Raw genomic sequence first — 17,697 nt, 5'->3', positions numbered from 1 at the left:
GGGGCCCAAATCCAATTCGAGCTCAGGCCCCCATAAAGGCTAGGGCAGGCTCTGGATATAATCATATTAATCTTTCTGGAAAACAAAAAGCACAATTTTTGGTTTGATGGTGGATGGTGTGGTCAGTACAGGTCTGTTTAATGTATTGTTGTGTATTACACAACTTCTCAAGAGTCCCTCTCCTTTCCCTGGACCAAAAACCCAGAGTTAGACCTGAAGTTACCTTGATAAGGCACATCCTGCTTTTTAGTACAAAAACCTTAACGGAAATCTGAGATTTTAACAAAATCTAAAGTGGGACAAGGGGAAAAGGCGACTTACATGTCATGAATTGTAACAATGAATTGAATGAAATGAGGTCTGTGTCGTCGTAAATGTCATGGTGTCACCACACCAGCTTTCACACCCACTCTGTTGGTTTGACATTGTGCACGGAAGGCAGTGTTACAAAAAACTGCACACCTTGCATATGTTATCACTGCAGACACTGGAAATTCAGACCACAGCATTAAGAGTTATGACTCAAGATTAAGGTAATAATTCACAAACACAACACGTTATCAATCATGACTTTATGTGGACAGAAGAAAGGACCTGAGATAACAGCACGTCCTCGGCTTCTACGCCGACTCAACAAAACGAAGACATTGAGGCCTATTTGGAAACAATGTTTGAATGTACCGGCATTTCACCCAAGATACTAAAACTAGTAGAACTAAGTCAAACAGAGTAGTTATCTTCCCATCCACGTCCGCACACACAAACAAAACTCCTGTCAGACACACAAACCCCGGACTAACATGCGTTCCTCCACATAAAGGCCTCTCCTGGAAGTGCATAAAAATCCACCTGATACAATATTTGATGTAACACCTGCCTCAATTATACCGACAGAATGAAACTAAAAGTAACTTTTTTTTTTTAGCTTATGTTGCAGGTTATTGAAAAAAAACGGTGTAGAAAATACATATTACTATTCTTAAATTTACAATGAAGTACAAAAAGTGAATATAAAACTAAGAATTGCGACTCAAAAGTAGCAGTTCAATTTTGTGCAAACATGTCTACCAGAAATAAAAACCTCTATCTGAACATCAACTTGTCAGCTTGGCAGAAGAAAAAGAACATCTTCAGAGAAATGCTTAGGATGACAAATCTATACCACTAAAACTGGTTAGGTAGTCAACTAGGCTGTGAAACCTCAAAACTATGAACATACAATCAAGCACACTAACTAGAACATCAAGGAATAACAGGTTTTCATTCTTTAACACGTGTACAAACTTACTTTTTTAAACAAGAGACAACGACAAAAATAACACCTGTAAAACTTTTAAAGCAGAAATGCATGAGCTGAAGCATTTAGGTATTGACGCTACCCAAGTCGACTGGGATATTCCCTTCAGTCTACACTAATCAAAAAGTGATTATATTGAGTCACTTTTTTTCTTTAAATCAGGTAAATTAAAAAAAAGTATCCATCTGATTTGTCATGCTTTTTTTTTTTTTTCCTTTTCAACTTGACCCAGACTCCAAACATTTTGGACAGCGACGGCACACCTGCCGTCGAGAGTTTAAAAACCAGTATCAAATAAAAAGTCTATTTCATGGCTTCTTTGGGGAAACAGAATTATCTGTGCAGCAAGTTACTCAATAGATCAAGTTCAGAGTAAAGTAAGTGAGCAGTCCCTTCACTGGACTGCAACGTCTCGCACACTCACAAGTTTGGCCCAAAATAAATCTTTGGATAATGAAAAGACAAAACTAAGAACAGCTCTAAATTTAGAGACGTCACGATGCCTGGAAACCCACCACAAGTAACTTATAAAGCACACCTTTGGATTGTGTATGAGTATGATAATTTTTCATCAAGATTCATCATCTTTTTTAACATAAGAAAAGTTTTTTTTTTATACCTGTGAAGCAAAGCAACGGTACCTTTCTACAATAAAGCAACAATGACTAATCTGTCACTGAATGATTTACACTAGGCAAACTCGTTTCCTCAGAAAGAGATCTGTAGCGGTGATCAGAAAGCGAGGCCCTGCCCAGCACTTTCTCCCATGGGGCCAGTGGCGACAGGAGGATCGGAAGCAACAGCAGCAGCACGGTTGTCAGACGATGACGCCTGGCAGGAGCTCGTTCCCTGGTTTGAGCAGCCACCCAACGGAGAGACGGCAAGGCTGCGGAACAACAGGTCCATTGAGGGCAGCAGGGGCTTCAGGAGGCTGACGGGGCAGAATGCTGAGCCCCCGTAGGGGGTGAAGTTTACCTTGTTGGGGTCCGGGCAGGAGGAGAGGAGGGTCGGCTTTGATTGGCGTGGAGTGCTACAGAATGAGAGGATAGAGACAACGTGAGCCCAACCTCGTATCCATCTCAGTGTAAGGGTTACAAAATGTGTGATCATATACGTGCACATGTTCAACAGGCAAAATAGCTATATAGAAAATAGCAAAAGCTGTATCCTACTCAAGATCGTAACATGTTTAACAAGCCACAATCCCACAAGAGGAAAAAAACAACAAGGGGAAGTATATTATTGAATTAAACCAAAAAATAACAGAAATATTGAAGATGGGACTGTTAGGGTGGAGGCAGTACTCTTAAAGTGTAAAACAATTATTTTTAAATGTCTAACAATAGTCAAACTTTTTCTTACAGTTTGATGTCTTTATTTTGTATGCATCAAAGATGAACAGGACTTGCAGACAAACGACTAACAACCACCAGAGGGCAAACACTGACTCAGTTAGAACTGATACAGCAAAAACTGTATACAATACTGGCTCGCTGTTACAAAGAGCCCAGTAATACATATTTCTCAGTGTAGAGGAACAAGTCTCACTAGTGTCATGTACCTGGTCTCCTCCCAGACTCGGACCTTTTCGCAGCCTTCTGGAGGTTCCCTCTGGAAGCAGCAACTTTTGTTGGGCCCTGGAGAGGAGGAGATGAGCAGGGGCAGGGAGAGGTCGGCCTCATTCTGGGTAGAGAACGGAGACAGGAGGCACATCTCGGCGCTGTCTGTCAAACCTGAGAACCAGAGGGAAGGACACGTTGAGGCAAGGTGCACACATTTCTTGTGGAGACAGTAATTCATAATTCTTCTCAATATATGAAAGGAGTAAAGTTAATCTCAACTACTGTGGAAACTGAATAGTTTAAAAGTATGTATAGTTAGACATGGTCAAGTCTTTACTTTCACAATGAAATGAAATGTATTCATTTTATTTGATTCTTTCATGTCTCAAATACAATAACACCCTGTGCTGACAAACTAACCTTGGTGGAGGTCCACAGGAACGTCTTGAGAGTTGGGCAAGGAGATGGAGATGTAGTTGGGAGAGGAGCAGGGGGAGGATGAGGATGAGGACAGGGGCGTGGTGGCAGGGTCACTCTGAGAGCCACTGCTGCAGCTCTGCGGAGGGACCGGAGCCCGGTGACCATCTGGAATCTCAAGGAGCTGGCGAGCAGGAAACAACAGTGTTTATCGCCGAGTTATGAATATTATCAACGTTATTTATAGTGTCAAGTGTAGGATTCTTGAGCTTTTTGTAAGTAAATCAATTCCTGAGTTTTTCCATGTGTAATCTTTGTAGGGGCTGAGTGGCAGTCACCCTGTGCTGAGGATGCAGTGGCTGGCAGATAAACATGCCCTCCAGCTCCTGGTTGAGGCCCTCCACACTACAGCGCAGTCGAGGGACCAGTGTAGACAAGGGAGCGAGAGGGATGGGAGTCGACTGAGTCTGAGGACACACAGAGTTAAACAGAGCTTAGACTGCGTCACTCCTGAGGAGCAAGTTCAACACATAAGACACTCGATTTTTCACAGTCTTGTCAGCTATTCTTGTTTCCTCTAAATGAAAAGCACTGTGTGTTACATTATTTGGGAAGTGCTGATCCCGAAGCCTACGTCTGTGATTTAGACAATATAAAAGCATGTGCTGGAGATATTGCTGAAATTCAGCAAATTCCACAATGATAATCACAACTGGCAAGCGTGCACATCCTTATTAAAATCTTATGAAACACTTATGAGATGCAAATTGGGTGTGTAAACTTTGTTTCCACTTTACTATGGTACCACACACTTTGGTCCGAAACCACCTCTGCAAAGTCAAGCGTAACAACATGCAACAAGACAGTGCAGAGCAGCTGTGCTGAAAAGAAGAATTGCGCATTTCGCTCTGAACAGCAGAAGCAGTGAGACGTGGCCGTCTTCCTGTTGCTTCAGGGTTTTATTTCATTCACTTCCTGCACCATTTACTTATTCACTTTGATGAACGTAAGCAGTGCCTGGAGACAAGCTGCACTCGTAAAAGAGGTTTTGAACAAAGTGTACACACATGTATGTATGTATGTATGTATGTATGTATGTATGTATGTATGTATGTATGTATGTATGTATGTATGTATGTATGTATGAAGTAAGTAGCACGGTGTGTTTGTGTGTGCCGATGATGATTAGATACCTGGGTAGTTCCTAGGCTACAGCTCCTCTGAGGATTGCCTCGCTGGCAGTTTTTGTCATGTCCCCCTGAGACTGGAGGTTTGTTGCGCTGCTGCAGTTGTTGTTTTAGTTTAGCAATCTGCAAAGAGGGTTATAATCAGTCCGCAAGACTCGCACAAAGACACAGATCAAGTCCTTAAAACACGTTACACACTTTGCGAGATCCATTCAGTGGGATGGAGTAGGCATTTGTTTTTGGTGGTGATAATCTGATGACATGATGTTCGGATAAAAGATATTACGAGGAGCTAAGCTCTAGTGAAAAACGGGGAAGTTTCTTTGAGATGAGGTCATCTGATCTCCTGTTGCTCAATACTGTCACAATAACTGAGTCAGGCCTTTGTTCAACAGCTCGCACCGTTTGTTTCAAAAACACAAAATTGCCCAGTTTAGCCAACCTGAGTTGAAAAACACACGCGTTGACCGGTGAAGGCAGATACTGACCTCCCGCAGATGCTCAGCGCTGCCCCACGACACAGAGCGTTTGTGGCTGCTACTGCTGCTGCTGCTGCTGCTGGTGCTGCTGCTGCTGCTGCTGCTTCCTCTCCTGCTCTGGGAGTTATCTGACCACGAATCTGGGGTCTGGGGTGAAAGGAACCACAATATGGTCAGCTGCCATGAAAAAGAATACCGTCAAGGTAGAGGAAGCACGTCACTAATGAGCACGTATATTGAAGCTTTGTGCTGAAGCTTGCATATGAAAAACAAACAAGGAAGCTGAGATTGAAGTCACAAATTGAAACAAGACTTCAAACCTATTGCACCAATAGTTTCACACCAAGCACAGATCAGCTTTTCATGCTCAAAAGCAGATGTGCAGCCACATCACATCATCCCCACCCACAGACTCTCTCCTCGCGCTTGTAGAGCAAGACAGCAGGAGAAACTGAAAAACAAACAAGGGGAGGGTGGGAGGATGTGGGCAACCAAAGAGCAGTGGCGAGTGCCTGCACACAGAGCAGAGAGGATGGGTGCAGCCAAAACAGCCTCGTCAGCTGACTACAGGGACTGTTCTCATGGCTGTGGTTCTCAGTGTGCAACAGCTCTGCAAGCACCGGACACTCCCTCCCTCACAGTTTCACATAGAAACTGTGTTCTCTGCAAAAAATGCAAACTGATCTGCCAACCTCACCAGACACCTTGACCATTAAAAAACAAAGTCAGTAGTTCTGACTGAGGGGGGGGAGGGGTACAATTATCAATTCCATTAATTTCGTTGTGACAAAACAGCCTTGATTCTAACTTGCCAGCATCATTATATTCACACTTTTCATGAGGATCAGACCTGAGTGGACTTGTCCTTGCTGCTCTGACCCTCTGGTTCTTTCGGCCAGTGTCCCTGCAGGTACGGCCCGATGATGGCGTCCAGAGACACCGTCCGCCTCATGCCAGAGCTCAGCTGGTGCAGTTTGTCCTTTCCAGCTGCCGGTGTTAGGAAAAAAAACTTGTGTCAACAGGTTAAATATCGCCTGTAAATTCTCAGTTTTCATTGTTAAATAAAAGTTCTGTTGAATTTTAAGCCTAGCATAACTTTACACATGTATCAGAAAACACATGTAATATTACTGCTACACAGTGCTAAACTAAACATAAACATATCATACATGACAATGTCAAGTTAGTCTAAAAGGGTGCGACATAGTTACGATAAGAAAAGGTTTAAGCTACATGACGTCACCATTAACGCATGTAGCTCAAATTATATGTTCAATATTTGATAAATAGACAAATCCTTTGCAAACGTTCAGAAAATCGATTTATAGTGAGGTTGGTGTTTTTTTCAAAAAGGGAAAAATGCCAAAACTTTTGCTCGTTCCAGCCTCTCGAAACACTGTGATTTCCTGTTTTATATACGAGTCTAAACATAATATCTTTGGGGTCCGCAGCTGTCACCCAGGCCTCTGGGAACTTCTAATAGGCCTTTTCTCCTCTATTTTGTGATATTTCAAAAATAATTATTTGATAAATTCACAAGATATGGCCTTCATAAACTCCTGTTTGAGCTATTATTAAATATTAATAAAGAAATAACCGCTAGCCTACATCAACTCCATCACTCTATTTCCATATATTGTAATTGTGTAATTTATTCATTTTATCATAGAAGTCTAATGACAGTATGGCAGACACATACATTAACACTTTAATATCCACGCAGTTAAATTTACGTAGGGTTAAAATACACATTTAAAGTTAATTGCAAGTTGGACAAAACTTGTGACGTTGATAGAGATGCTGCACTGACTCCCACGTTGACGTGGTCGTTCGGTGACAGGACGCTGCCGAAAGATGCCCCCTGACCAACGGGGCTTTCCTCGATCATTTAGTGGCAGCTCATCGATCGGGGCACATGACAGGTGTTGGGCCCATACCTGACTTTCCGACTCGCCGGTGTGACCGGGGCTTGCTGGCCAGCTGATAGGGGACGGTGGCCTTGAGGGGCTGCGGACCCGGAGCAGCCGCCCGGGTCTGGCTCTGCCCTGCTCCGCTTCGGCCGGCGGACATCTCGGCGGCCGCTCGGCTCCTGTCCTGCCCGGGGGAGCTGAGGGGAGGGGAGGGGGGGGCGCTCTGCAGGAAAACCCGTGGCAGTGGCTGTCCCAAGTTACCAGCTGCGACCCCTTCCTCCTCTGGTGGTGGTGGCGGTGATGAGGAGGAGGATGATGATGATGATGATGAGGATGAGGATGATGAGGATGATGACTACTCAAACCCGTTACAAAGAGTCAGACTCGACTCATTTAAACACCACTTCCGAGTGAACACGACCCTCGAGACGGACTACAGTTCCTAACCGCTTGTGTTAAAGTCTTCGGCGGTGATCATACTTCTCTCTCTCTCTCTCCCCCTGGCTTGTGTGCGAGTTAGCAGCCTAGCAGGCAAAAGTTTCTTTGTGAGGAGGTTGAGATGTGTCGCGCAGTTCTCGAACAAGGAAGCGGCTCCAGTTTGGGAAAAAAAAGAGTCACTCTAACGTCAACTGCTGCGTCTCCCGAGCAAACCTCGGAGTATATTTCATTGTCACTCTTCGGGCCGAAGCGTGTTTCGGTGGCCCACAAGCTCGCGAGGTGGTCACGGTTGCTCTGGCCCTCGGTGCTCGCTCGCTCCCTCGGCTCGCCGCAAACTCCAAACACCTCCACCAGCAGCAGCACCACGCTGGTGTGGGTTTAATTATGTCAGGGGGCGGGCCCAGCTGCGAATCTCACTTATGATTGGTTGGCGGAGTTCCGGACTTCAATCTCATTGGACCGCGCGCCATCAATCCATCACGCCTCGGACAATGAAGTTTGCCGTCACCGCCCCCTCTGGCATATCTCATATTAACTTAGCTTCTGAACACTCACCATTAACCTCGACACTGAAAACTTTTTAAAACTCCATTAGCTGTAATTGATCATTTTAAATGTTCTCCTGCAGCACGTGTCTTTAAAGTCCATGATCTGTGTGTTTCAGCTTTTCAACTACAAATAAGCAACATGGTGGAAGACTCACACATATCTTCTTTTTTTTTAAATGTCCTATTTTAAGTATAAAAAGTTTAAGCATCATATACTCAAGAGTACCAAAACTAAAGGTGCTTATATAGAATTTCCTAATTATATCATGATATTATTCAAACTTTGGAGTTAGAATCTAACTTTTTTACTGCCAGAAGACTAATCCATGATAATATATCATAATTTATAATTTCCTTATATTCTTTTTCAGTTTTAATCTAGATCTGACAAAAGCTTTAAAATAAATGTAGTGGAGTAAAACGTATGACAATTCCCTCTGAAATGTAGAGTAGATTTATGAAGTAACATAACATGGAAATACTCAACTTTAGTCCTAGTAACTCAACACTGTACTTGGGTGCATTGCTTGAGTAAATGTACTGTTACAACACCTCTGCAAATCATGCAGCCTTTATGTTTTCGAACATTCTCCTGGTAAGCTGCGGGGTTTTTTTTGTTGTCGTACAGAGAGTTTCAAGAGTCTGGTAATAGAGTTTCATATCATAGAAAAAGAACAAATAGTCACTGGATACCTAATTGTAAAATGTAATGAAATGTTGACAAGAACAGCACTATAGCATTATTTGTGAAATAGTTTGATGTGATATAAAGTATAAGTGATTTGCAGCAAATGGGCTGTAATGCACAAAACCATTGTTTTGGTCTTCAAACGGTTTAATTCATTCATTTATAGGCTATTATTATTATTATGCGTCAACTATGACGAGTGCTATTTAATCACCCCAGCTTGGTGCGTGAGTGTGTGCACCATCTGGGTGGTTTTGGGTGGTGTGTGTGTGCGCGTGTGAGACAGTGTGCATTTTGTGAGAGATAAATGTCCAGATTCTGTGTAAAAAGGGAGTGCCAATGGTGGGACAGGAGATGGGGGCAAAGATAACATGACATGCGGTTTTACAAACAGCTGCTGGACCTGCGCCAACGGGCTCGCCGTGTCATCCCATACAAACCAAACTGGCCCAAGATTACACTCGCTTACGCAGGACCACAGCCCACGCTGGATGACTTGCTCGTGTGTCTGGCACAGCAGACTGGGGCGTGAGAGTGCTTAATCACTCATGGGGGAAGTGCTGAACCATGTGTCCCAGCAGCCTGCTCATATGTGCACCCAGCTATTGATGTCCCTTTTACAAAACGTCCAAAGACAAAAACATGATATCTTAACCAACTTTTTTTTTTTTACAACCCCTCAGTATCCATTCATTTACAGCTAGGCAGTTAATTGGACAGTATGTCGATGAGGAATGTGTCCCCTACATAATGCATTTCCAAAGGGCCTTCAGTTGCTGTTTGTTCAGCTCTGTGCATTTGTCTGTTTTAATGAATGAATGATCCTAACCTATGACCCCACGTAGGCCGTTTCAAACCCATTTGAAGAGAGACAACGTCATGCTTCACAAAATTAAGCTACAGAGGGGGTGGGGGGCATGAAGACAAAAAGTTACCGAGGCATAGGGGGAACAAGCTTGTGTTGGGTTTTTCTCAGACCTACAGTTAATGAAATCGCTGTGACGTTTTCAATTTTTTTCAAGAACAAAATCCATTCTTCTCCCTAGTTGATTGTTTTTGTGTCTTATTTTTTGCAATCAATAATCTTAGACAGTCAGAGTTTGCAGTAGCCAACGCAAATTGTGACGAATATTTTTGTTAGAAGAAAATGTATGTGTATGAAGCTTCTTCTACAGCCTTGCACAGCATTATTTTGCATTCCTATAATACTGTTTCTCAAGATGGCTAAAAAATACACATCCAATTCATACAATGTTTGGAAAAAAAAGGCAGTTTTATTGCAGTTTTAAATTACAAAACATAACTTAACTCTCAACATATCTGCATGAGATTGCAATTTACAGGAAGGTAAATTATACAAGTAAGCACTCAATGTCATAAAATGAATTATGAAGTACAATGAAAATATCAAAAATGAAGACAAAAAACAGATGACACACATACGCACATTGCTCAAACTACTCTATCAAGCCAGGTTTGTAGAAAAAGACAAGGAAAACATTCCTTCTGCATAGTCACAATGCATTTTGCATTTGTATGCAATAGATATTATGTCTGCCTGTTTTTTCTTTATGTTCCCATTGTAGTGCCCCTGCAAACCTTAGTAACCTGACAGGACTTTTGTATCACATCCCCAAATCTGTATCTAACCTACTGTATGATTGAATAAAGTCTATACTGTCATCCATCCTAATATCATGAAGCTGTTAATTTTTTTAAATAATTTTCATCACAAAATCCTCTCTGGCCACATGTTTTGGCTCAGCACATTGAAAGCCTGTGGACAGTGTAATATAATATCGCAAAAATATTCTTCTGTTGTAACAGGTCGTCCATCCGGCCAGTCATTTTGCGATGGGCAGAATAAGACACTGACAGACTGATAAGACACAGACAAATGGACAGGTACATACAGAGCAACCCTACGGTGAGTTTTGCTGAATGTTGCCAGTACAGATACATTACTGTAATTGCACAAAATCAAGTGTCAGAGTGTAAGAGTGGTCAAATATGAACCAGTTGTTTGCATTCCAGGAGGCTTAATCATGTCAAGACAATGAAAGACAGTGAAACTGAAGGAGGCTGTCGGGCAATTCAGCAGCTATTCCTCTGTCTTCGTTGGACAGTCCCACACAGAGAGGGTACTTTTTCTCAAACGCTTATGAGGGTTAACTAGAGAGAGTGCTGGGCTCAGAGCGTAAAGGTAAAGGGACTCACTTGAGGGCCACAAAAGAGAGCGCAATTGACACCTACCAAAAGTAGTCTTTTCGTTTTCATGTTGAGTTGTCTCAGTCCGTGCAGTGGTTGGCATTGTTTTCTTTGGCGCCCCCTAGCTGGGAGAGAGGGCAGGACTGTTTTCTGTGCTGATGTTTACCAGACACTCACTTGACTTGAGGCTATTTAGAGACTTGCAGCCCTGGAGTGAGGCCAAGGACCCACACAGGCCCATCATGGAGGGGGTGTAGTTCTTTTCTGGAGGGGTTGGGGCACACATATACAGGCAGAGTCAGTTGAAATCAGTTTGTGCTTACTCACTTGTTAACTCACAACAAGTTTGCCACTATGCGACTGAACGTCACCTGTGCACCAGGCTCCTCCGTTCTGTTTCCCCTCAAACCTCTGCGAGTCTGAATCCAGGCTGAGCTCCACTGACAGCAGCTCTGTGCTGGGGAAACTCCTCCTACGGGTCAACAGAGGGACAGAGTTAACACTAATGTCGCGCACTTCCAAGGAGACCTGGAAATGTGTGTTTTCATTGGTTGTGAAGCAGAAAATAAATAAAATAAAATATGGCATGTATTGAAATTATATTTAAAAAATGACATTAAATTGACATACGTATTTCTATTGTTTTGATTATTAATTATTCTAGTGGTGCACTGGAGCCTGGTTATGTGTCATATTAATCAAATATGAAATATATTGTGTATTGAAATCAATGTAGATTATGTTTGTGATATGTGCACCGTAATCTACAGCATGTATAAATAGGAATCCTCAGTTATACCAGGAGTCAGACCTGCGGAACAACTTGACATCCTCTTTGTTGTTGTATGGCTGGAGAGCTGGCCACTGGTTGACGAGGGGAATCGAGAGGTTTTTGGCCAGGTGATTGGAGTCACATGGAATCAAGCTTGTCCTGACAATCAAAAGGGGAAAAATATGAGTAATATAAGCATTTGACGACAGGACTAAGAATTTATCAAATCCACCCTTGTGGATCAGCCTTGCCTCAAAAGGTTGACTTTGACTTATAACCTCTCCAAAATCTCGCCTTTTGGTGACATTTTTCCTCACATCTGTTGCACTCACAGTTGCTCCTGGAGCTCCAGGACTATGGCCTCCAGTTCCTTCTTTTCCTGATGGCTCTGGCTCTGCAGCTCATCCAGCCGGGCTTTTAGCCTCTTGTTTTCAGTCTCCGTATTCTTCAGCTGGGACTCGCGCAGGCGCACAAGCTCCTCCAGGTAACCCTGACAACACACATCCACGCTGAGTGAAAAGACACATCCACCCTCAGCTGACTCAAATACACCTATTTTTTTTGTTTTACAGACGGAACAAACAAGTTTGTTCAAACACAAGACGACGGCCGCCCACCTTCTGAGCATTGACGATCTTGAACCTCTGCTCCATCTTGCGACACTTTGTGCTCCAGCTCTCCTCATCCGGGACCAGGGGGATGTAAGGGTGGTCAGGGACACTGTCGTCACTTGTGCTGCTGTCAACACTGTGTCGATCGTCATCATCACTCAGGTAGTCATAGCTATAACAGGAGCAGTCAATTAGATTGTTGTCAAGCATTCAGTATCTTATTGACGTTGTATGTACAGTGTGCCTGAAATAATGCAGATTGTATTTAGTGGGTAGCAATGATCGATTGATTTGTTATTGTGGTATCTCCACATAGATTTAAAAATGCATCAATAGAACAATGTATACTTCATGTTAACATTTATTTGCTATTGAAAATGTGTTGTTATTCAAACTTTGTACAGTTCTGAAAGAGTATAGTAGTTACGACAAAGCTTTTCTCTACGTGTCGACGGAAATACAGTACCTTTGTGTGAATTTCAAGTACGGCGTGTAATCAATCACTGCGGAGGATTTTCCATCCAAGGCCTCCCCTTTCAGACAGAAACTGTGGAAAAGAAATCCCACGGGAATAAGACCAAAGAATTTATACACAACTAAATGAAACTGTATATAGGTCAACTTAAAGGTCACCTGAAGTCTATGGCTCCCAGACCTATGAGCATCCCTGTGAGGACCGTGGCTTCCTCTCTGAGCATGATGGCTCCTTCTGAATAGAGCCTCCTGAAGAACAGACAGGTACGAGCTGGTGGGAACATGGTTCTAGTAGGGGTAGGGGGACACAGCTGTGTAGTTAGGGGTCTCTAACCTGGTTGTTCTGCTGTCCCTCAGGGCAGTAGAGATGTATTCAGACAACCTCTTCTCCATCAGGGCTACTCTTATCCAGGCTCGGCCCTGTAGAGGTCACCAAAGTGTGAGACAAAGAAAACACCTTCAAATTTGCAGACTAGCATTAAAAGAATATACATAACAGAATCATTATTATTATATTGCATTGATTTGTTTTGGTATATGTTTGAACAGTCTTTACTTACACATTTATGATCATTTAACTCGCTGTAGCTACATATACAACTTTCAAAGTGACCAGGTATCGTGATGCACCAATCCATTAGGGAAAAATTTTAAATGATATGATTAGTGCTACATTACACAAAAATTGCTGTAACTCTGAAAATTGTCATAACGATAAAGTCTACAGCAGCCGTTACCAACCTGGGGTCAGGACCCCCACAAAGAGTCCTGACATGAATCTTTAAAGAGATTTGAGCATCAATGGTGTCGCTATGCACTGGAACTCTTCATAGTTTTTTGGTTCCTCTCTCTTCACTTTACTTCATTGATGTCATTATTCATATTGTTATCATCATTACCATTATCAGTGTACAGTATGTAGGACTTGCCTTGGCTCGTGAGGTGCTGATGTTTTCCATGCTCTCGATACTGCTGATGCAACTGTTGGGGACTTTTGCACAGGCCAGGCGGACGTAGTCCCAGTAACTCCTCTGTCCATCGAACCAGCTGCCAGAGCCTAGAGAGAACATGTAACATGGACATTGTGTATAATATATATATAAAGTGCATTACTTTCAGCACAAAGAAACATTACAACAATTCTTGTACTTTTCTTTATGTCCGTTTTAGTATTGACATAGGAATCTAACTTATTCCACTCAACAAATAACAAATAAATATTCATATCTTGCTTTAACTGATTTAATAATGGCAACATTTTTGTGTTGTTTTCTAAATATCCATTTTCATAAACAGCTTTAGAAACTGTTCAATATTATCTATTTGTTGTGTAACTTTTTTTAAGCTTCTTTGTATTTGAGATCTCTGACAATAAAGCTGTTATGGATTTCTTTCTAACATGCAGTCGATCTATACATTTTTCTCATAGGTCCATTACCTTTAAAGCGGTGGCTGAGGATGTGTTCAATGATGGCTGCGAAATTTATGAACTCCTCAGATGAATCATCGATGGGCTCGGCAGTGTATTTCTCCAACAGCGTCTTTACTGAAAACCTTTGTGTGGCAGAGAGAGAGGGAGCAGAAGCAGAAAGAGAGGCTTTAAACACAGAGTTTGGTTGCCAGTTATAAAGTCATTATGGGAATAAATTAGTCAGCAAACAGATTAATGGATTACTGCTTTCTTTGTTTCAGTTCACTGTAAGAGGAACAGATCAAAGATCAAACTGTAATTGCTCTTTTTGCTATCTATACACGATTAAAATGATCATGAAAGTTTTCCGCCAAGGTAATTAATTGAGTGAAAAAAGTCAGGATGATAATTACATATATAAAATGGATAAAAACAAAAGCAACTCAAATGTTAATGTCTATGTTAATGTCCGTCCGTTGGGATTGGTTATGGGTGTAACTCACATTGTGCATCCATTTCCTACCCATCTACTGTGAGGAAGATGCTCGGGGGAGAAGCTTTTCAGGGAGCTCCCACAACTCAATTTACTTTTTACTCTGCAGCTTGAAAGTGTATCAGCATACCGGTATAACTGGGGTGACCTCATGCCGTGATATACAGTACATGTATGCACCACATACCATAACCCCCTGTTCTGTGATAACTCAAATTCCAAGTTTATCTCATGCAAAGCTTCTCCCTCTCCTGAAATTACCACTCCTACATATTTTCCGAGAGACTGAATAATTAAGCAGGTCCACTTGCTGCCAGAACACCTGCCAAACGCTGTTTGTCCTGTCCAGTGACGGAGGGAGATGTGCTGTGTGGTGAAAGGGGCCATATGGGCCCCAATACCTCCTAGTAGACAATAGGCCCTGAGGAGAGCACAAGAAACAACCACGTGCAACGTCAGATACGTTGACAATAAATTCAGATGCATATTACTCATGGTTTGCTGTCTGAGGAATCCGCAAGTTAAAGCTTTAGTGACCAAATGTAAACAGTTTTTAAGTAAAAGACACTTACAGTCCACAAAGTCAGTTTGTGCGTGCGTGCATGTGTGTGTGTGTGTGTCCATAAGACAATGCTTGTCCAGACAAAAGCCACTGAGGCAAGTCATTTCACTCCCCATTGTTCCAAAGGCCACAATGTCTCATTCAGCTGGCCCGACTGTGGCCAGATACCCGACAATAACTGGCTGGCTATTCTCAAAAAACAAGCACAATCCCGTGAGTATTTCACTGCAGACGCACCTGACTGTATGATATCTGTGGTGAATACATCCTTTCAGATCTACGTCAACTGTGACATGGATCCTGTATGACTGGACCTTGCAGTTGTACATGATTTGTTTTACGTTTTAAAAAGACCCATGAAACAGACTTTTTGTGTTTGATTATTTTTGATGGACAAAAATCATGGCGGAACCAGGTGACAACCCACCGTGACCCATTGGTTTGTGAGCCACCGCTCTTTTGTATTGTTTGACATTTTTTGGACATTTTGAAACCAGACGTAACCATATTTGGAGGAGCCGGGGGGTAGGGCCTGACAAAGAGCTTGTCCACTGCACGTCCACCTACACATGCGACCTGAACACATTGGACGGTACTGGCTGTCAATCACGCTGTCCACGCCCAATTGCATACGGTGCTTTGTTGTCTAAGTGAGACCATCATTTACATTTACTGACGTCTTTTTGCAACCAGTGGAGTCGGCCTCTGCCGGTCACTCATGAGAATAAAGGTTTCAGACACTTCAGCATTGGCTTCACTTTCTGGACGATGTGACTATGTCCATTTTCACAAACAGTCTATGGGAAGAACAAGTAGCATATTCAGATAGAGAGCAGACATGCAGCCTGGGCTTACATCACATAGTCAATTGATCCATTGTCATTATAAACATATTGAAGGTTTAGCAGCTGCTTCTATCTAACTGTGGGTGATTTGAAACAGAGGTCAGACTCAGCTACAGAACATCATCTGCGGTCTTCTGAAGGTCTCCTCCACCTGAACGAACGCATGTCTACTGAATCCCACCATGAACACAGGCTGCTCATTGGTGAATGTGTGTTTTCACTGAGAGTCTCAGAGGCGGGATACGGCAAAATGTCCATCTGTAAGTGTTTGAGCTCTTCCAAAGCCCTTTGAGGATATACTTCTACGATGTGCAGGCCATACACTGCCTGCCTGCGCCGTGGGTCCCTGGGGTGCCAAGCTAGTCCTTGCCCCAGGAAGGTTGTCGTCATAGCAACCACGCCATCAGCTTGTAGATCATAAATCGCCCTGGCAAGGATGACAATGCTAAACTCACAGAGGCCAGACTGTCTGTGAGCCCTACATACAAATAAATAGTACTTGTCATGTTAAGTCATTGGTGCACACACTGGCCTCTGGTTCACAGAGTTCATTAAACAGACTTATTACAGGGATCATGACGTAAACGTGTACGTCAAAATACGTCATATAAACATATATTGTCCGTGGGGAGAATAAAACACCAGGATTAAATGTGGTGTAGTCAAACGGACAGAATATATAGGCTACTCACATGGCCACCCAGAATCAACATCTGTCATATCAGAGCGCTGCACGCACTGAAACACAAATCAGCATCTCCGACAAGGAACCGACCTGCAGACGGTGATGAGGTTCGTCCTCTCCGCCGCCACGTTCCTGGCCGAAGCTTTCTTCGAGACATCTCCCATGGCCATCGCTGCCTGCACACAGCCGGGCTCCATCCAGGAGGAGGAGGAGGAGGAGGCAGCCCTGATGTCAGAGGACCCCTCCCAGTCGGACCCCTCCCCTCCCTCCACACTCACCGCCGGACGCCGGAGAAGATGCCGCGGAGGACACGGCTTCAATCATCGGACACGCAGCGACAGCGTTGTTCTGCTTTTATTATAACTCCACTACACAGAGGACTGGATTACAGCTGTGCGTTCTCCATCTCCATCTCTCTCTCTCTCTCTCTCCCTCTCTCTGTCACCGCCCCTTTTCAGTGACCTCATCATGACGTGGCTGGATCGTCTCAGCAGCGTCACTGACGTGTACTTTCACATGATATCGTGTAAAGACCTCAGTCATCGTTCGCATGAGATAGACTCCCCTGGTATGAACATCCAATATAGCTACATACATGTGGCCTACAGCAGACTAGTGCTGTTTATTCAAATGTTACAAGACTAAAATGATAATATAAAAAACATCTGATGGGTCAGTCATTACAGACTTATGCTGTGCAGCCAAACATTATTTGGATCCCAAAGTTTCCAAACATAACAAAAATGTCAGGCTGACTCTTTGGGCAAATGATAAAAATAACACTGAAAACAATTAGAATATTTAAACATAAAGAGACATTGGCTTGAATACTTAGAACAAGAGGATATACAGTCCACATGGTAGGATTTTACTAAGAATTGCTGCTATGTTATGTAATGTAAGATATATTTATTAGAATATAGTATTTTTACCCTATATGAATTATAAAAAACAGTAATGTGCTGCACAATCAAATGCTGTAAGAAGAAAATACAGTACTGCCCTACATATATTTCATGTGCATTCGTCCATGAAAAAACCTTTTTGTAGTATTGTAGTTTCATTTTGTGACAGATATTTCTGTGGTTTCATTTCTGAACATGGGTTTAC

The 17,697-nt window shown here is 42.8% G+C and overlaps 2 protein-coding genes across 4 annotated transcripts; both read right to left on the bottom strand.

Annotated features, from left to right (window-relative positions):
• Positions 1 to 557: 557 nt before the first annotated feature.
• LOC118287559 (protein FAM117A) lies at positions 558 to 7,655 on the bottom strand. The gene is made up of 8 exons (XM_035612862.2): positions 6,880 to 7,655; positions 5,793 to 5,929; positions 4,952 to 5,089; positions 4,470 to 4,586; positions 3,615 to 3,743; positions 3,280 to 3,460; positions 2,859 to 3,030; positions 558 to 2,327 (listed from the first exon to the last, which is right to left on the bottom strand). Exons 1-8 carry the CDS (start codon positions 7,010 to 7,012, stop codon positions 2,030 to 2,032), a joined length of 1,305 nt encoding a protein of 434 aa, XP_035468755.2. The 5' UTR covers positions 7,013 to 7,655; the 3' UTR covers positions 558 to 2,029.
• Positions 7,656 to 9,780: 2,125 nt separating this feature from the next.
• Positions 9,781 to 17,027, bottom strand: rundc3ab (RUN domain containing 3Ab). Of its 3 annotated transcripts, none has more exons than XM_035613852.2 (11): positions 16,678 to 17,027; positions 14,030 to 14,145; positions 13,521 to 13,648; positions 12,926 to 13,011; positions 12,751 to 12,840; positions 12,584 to 12,664; positions 12,124 to 12,289; positions 11,839 to 11,996; positions 11,534 to 11,665; positions 11,106 to 11,206; positions 9,781 to 10,998 (listed from the first exon to the last, which is right to left on the bottom strand). In XM_035613852.2, exons 1-11 carry the CDS (start codon positions 16,782 to 16,784, stop codon positions 10,856 to 10,858), a joined length of 1,308 nt encoding a protein of 435 aa, XP_035469745.1. In that variant the 5' UTR covers positions 16,785 to 17,027; the 3' UTR covers positions 9,781 to 10,855. The 3 variants fall into 3 exon arrangements, with proteins under 3 accessions (XP_035469745.1, XP_035469746.1, XP_035469747.1); XM_035613853.2 differs by having other exon boundaries at positions 11,546 to 11,665; positions 16,678 to 17,026; XM_035613854.2 differs by having other exon boundaries at positions 16,595 to 16,710.
• Positions 17,028 to 17,697: the final 670 nt, after the last annotated feature.

This window comes from Scophthalmus maximus, chromosome 16, assembly GCF_022379125.1.
Source record: "Scophthalmus maximus strain ysfricsl-2021 chromosome 16, ASM2237912v1, whole genome shotgun sequence".
In the NCBI taxonomy this organism is placed as follows: Eukaryota; Metazoa; Chordata; class Actinopteri; order Pleuronectiformes; family Scophthalmidae; genus Scophthalmus; species Scophthalmus maximus.
The sequence above is the reverse complement of the archived record's forward strand: the minus strand, read 5'-3'. Positions and strand labels throughout refer to the sequence as shown.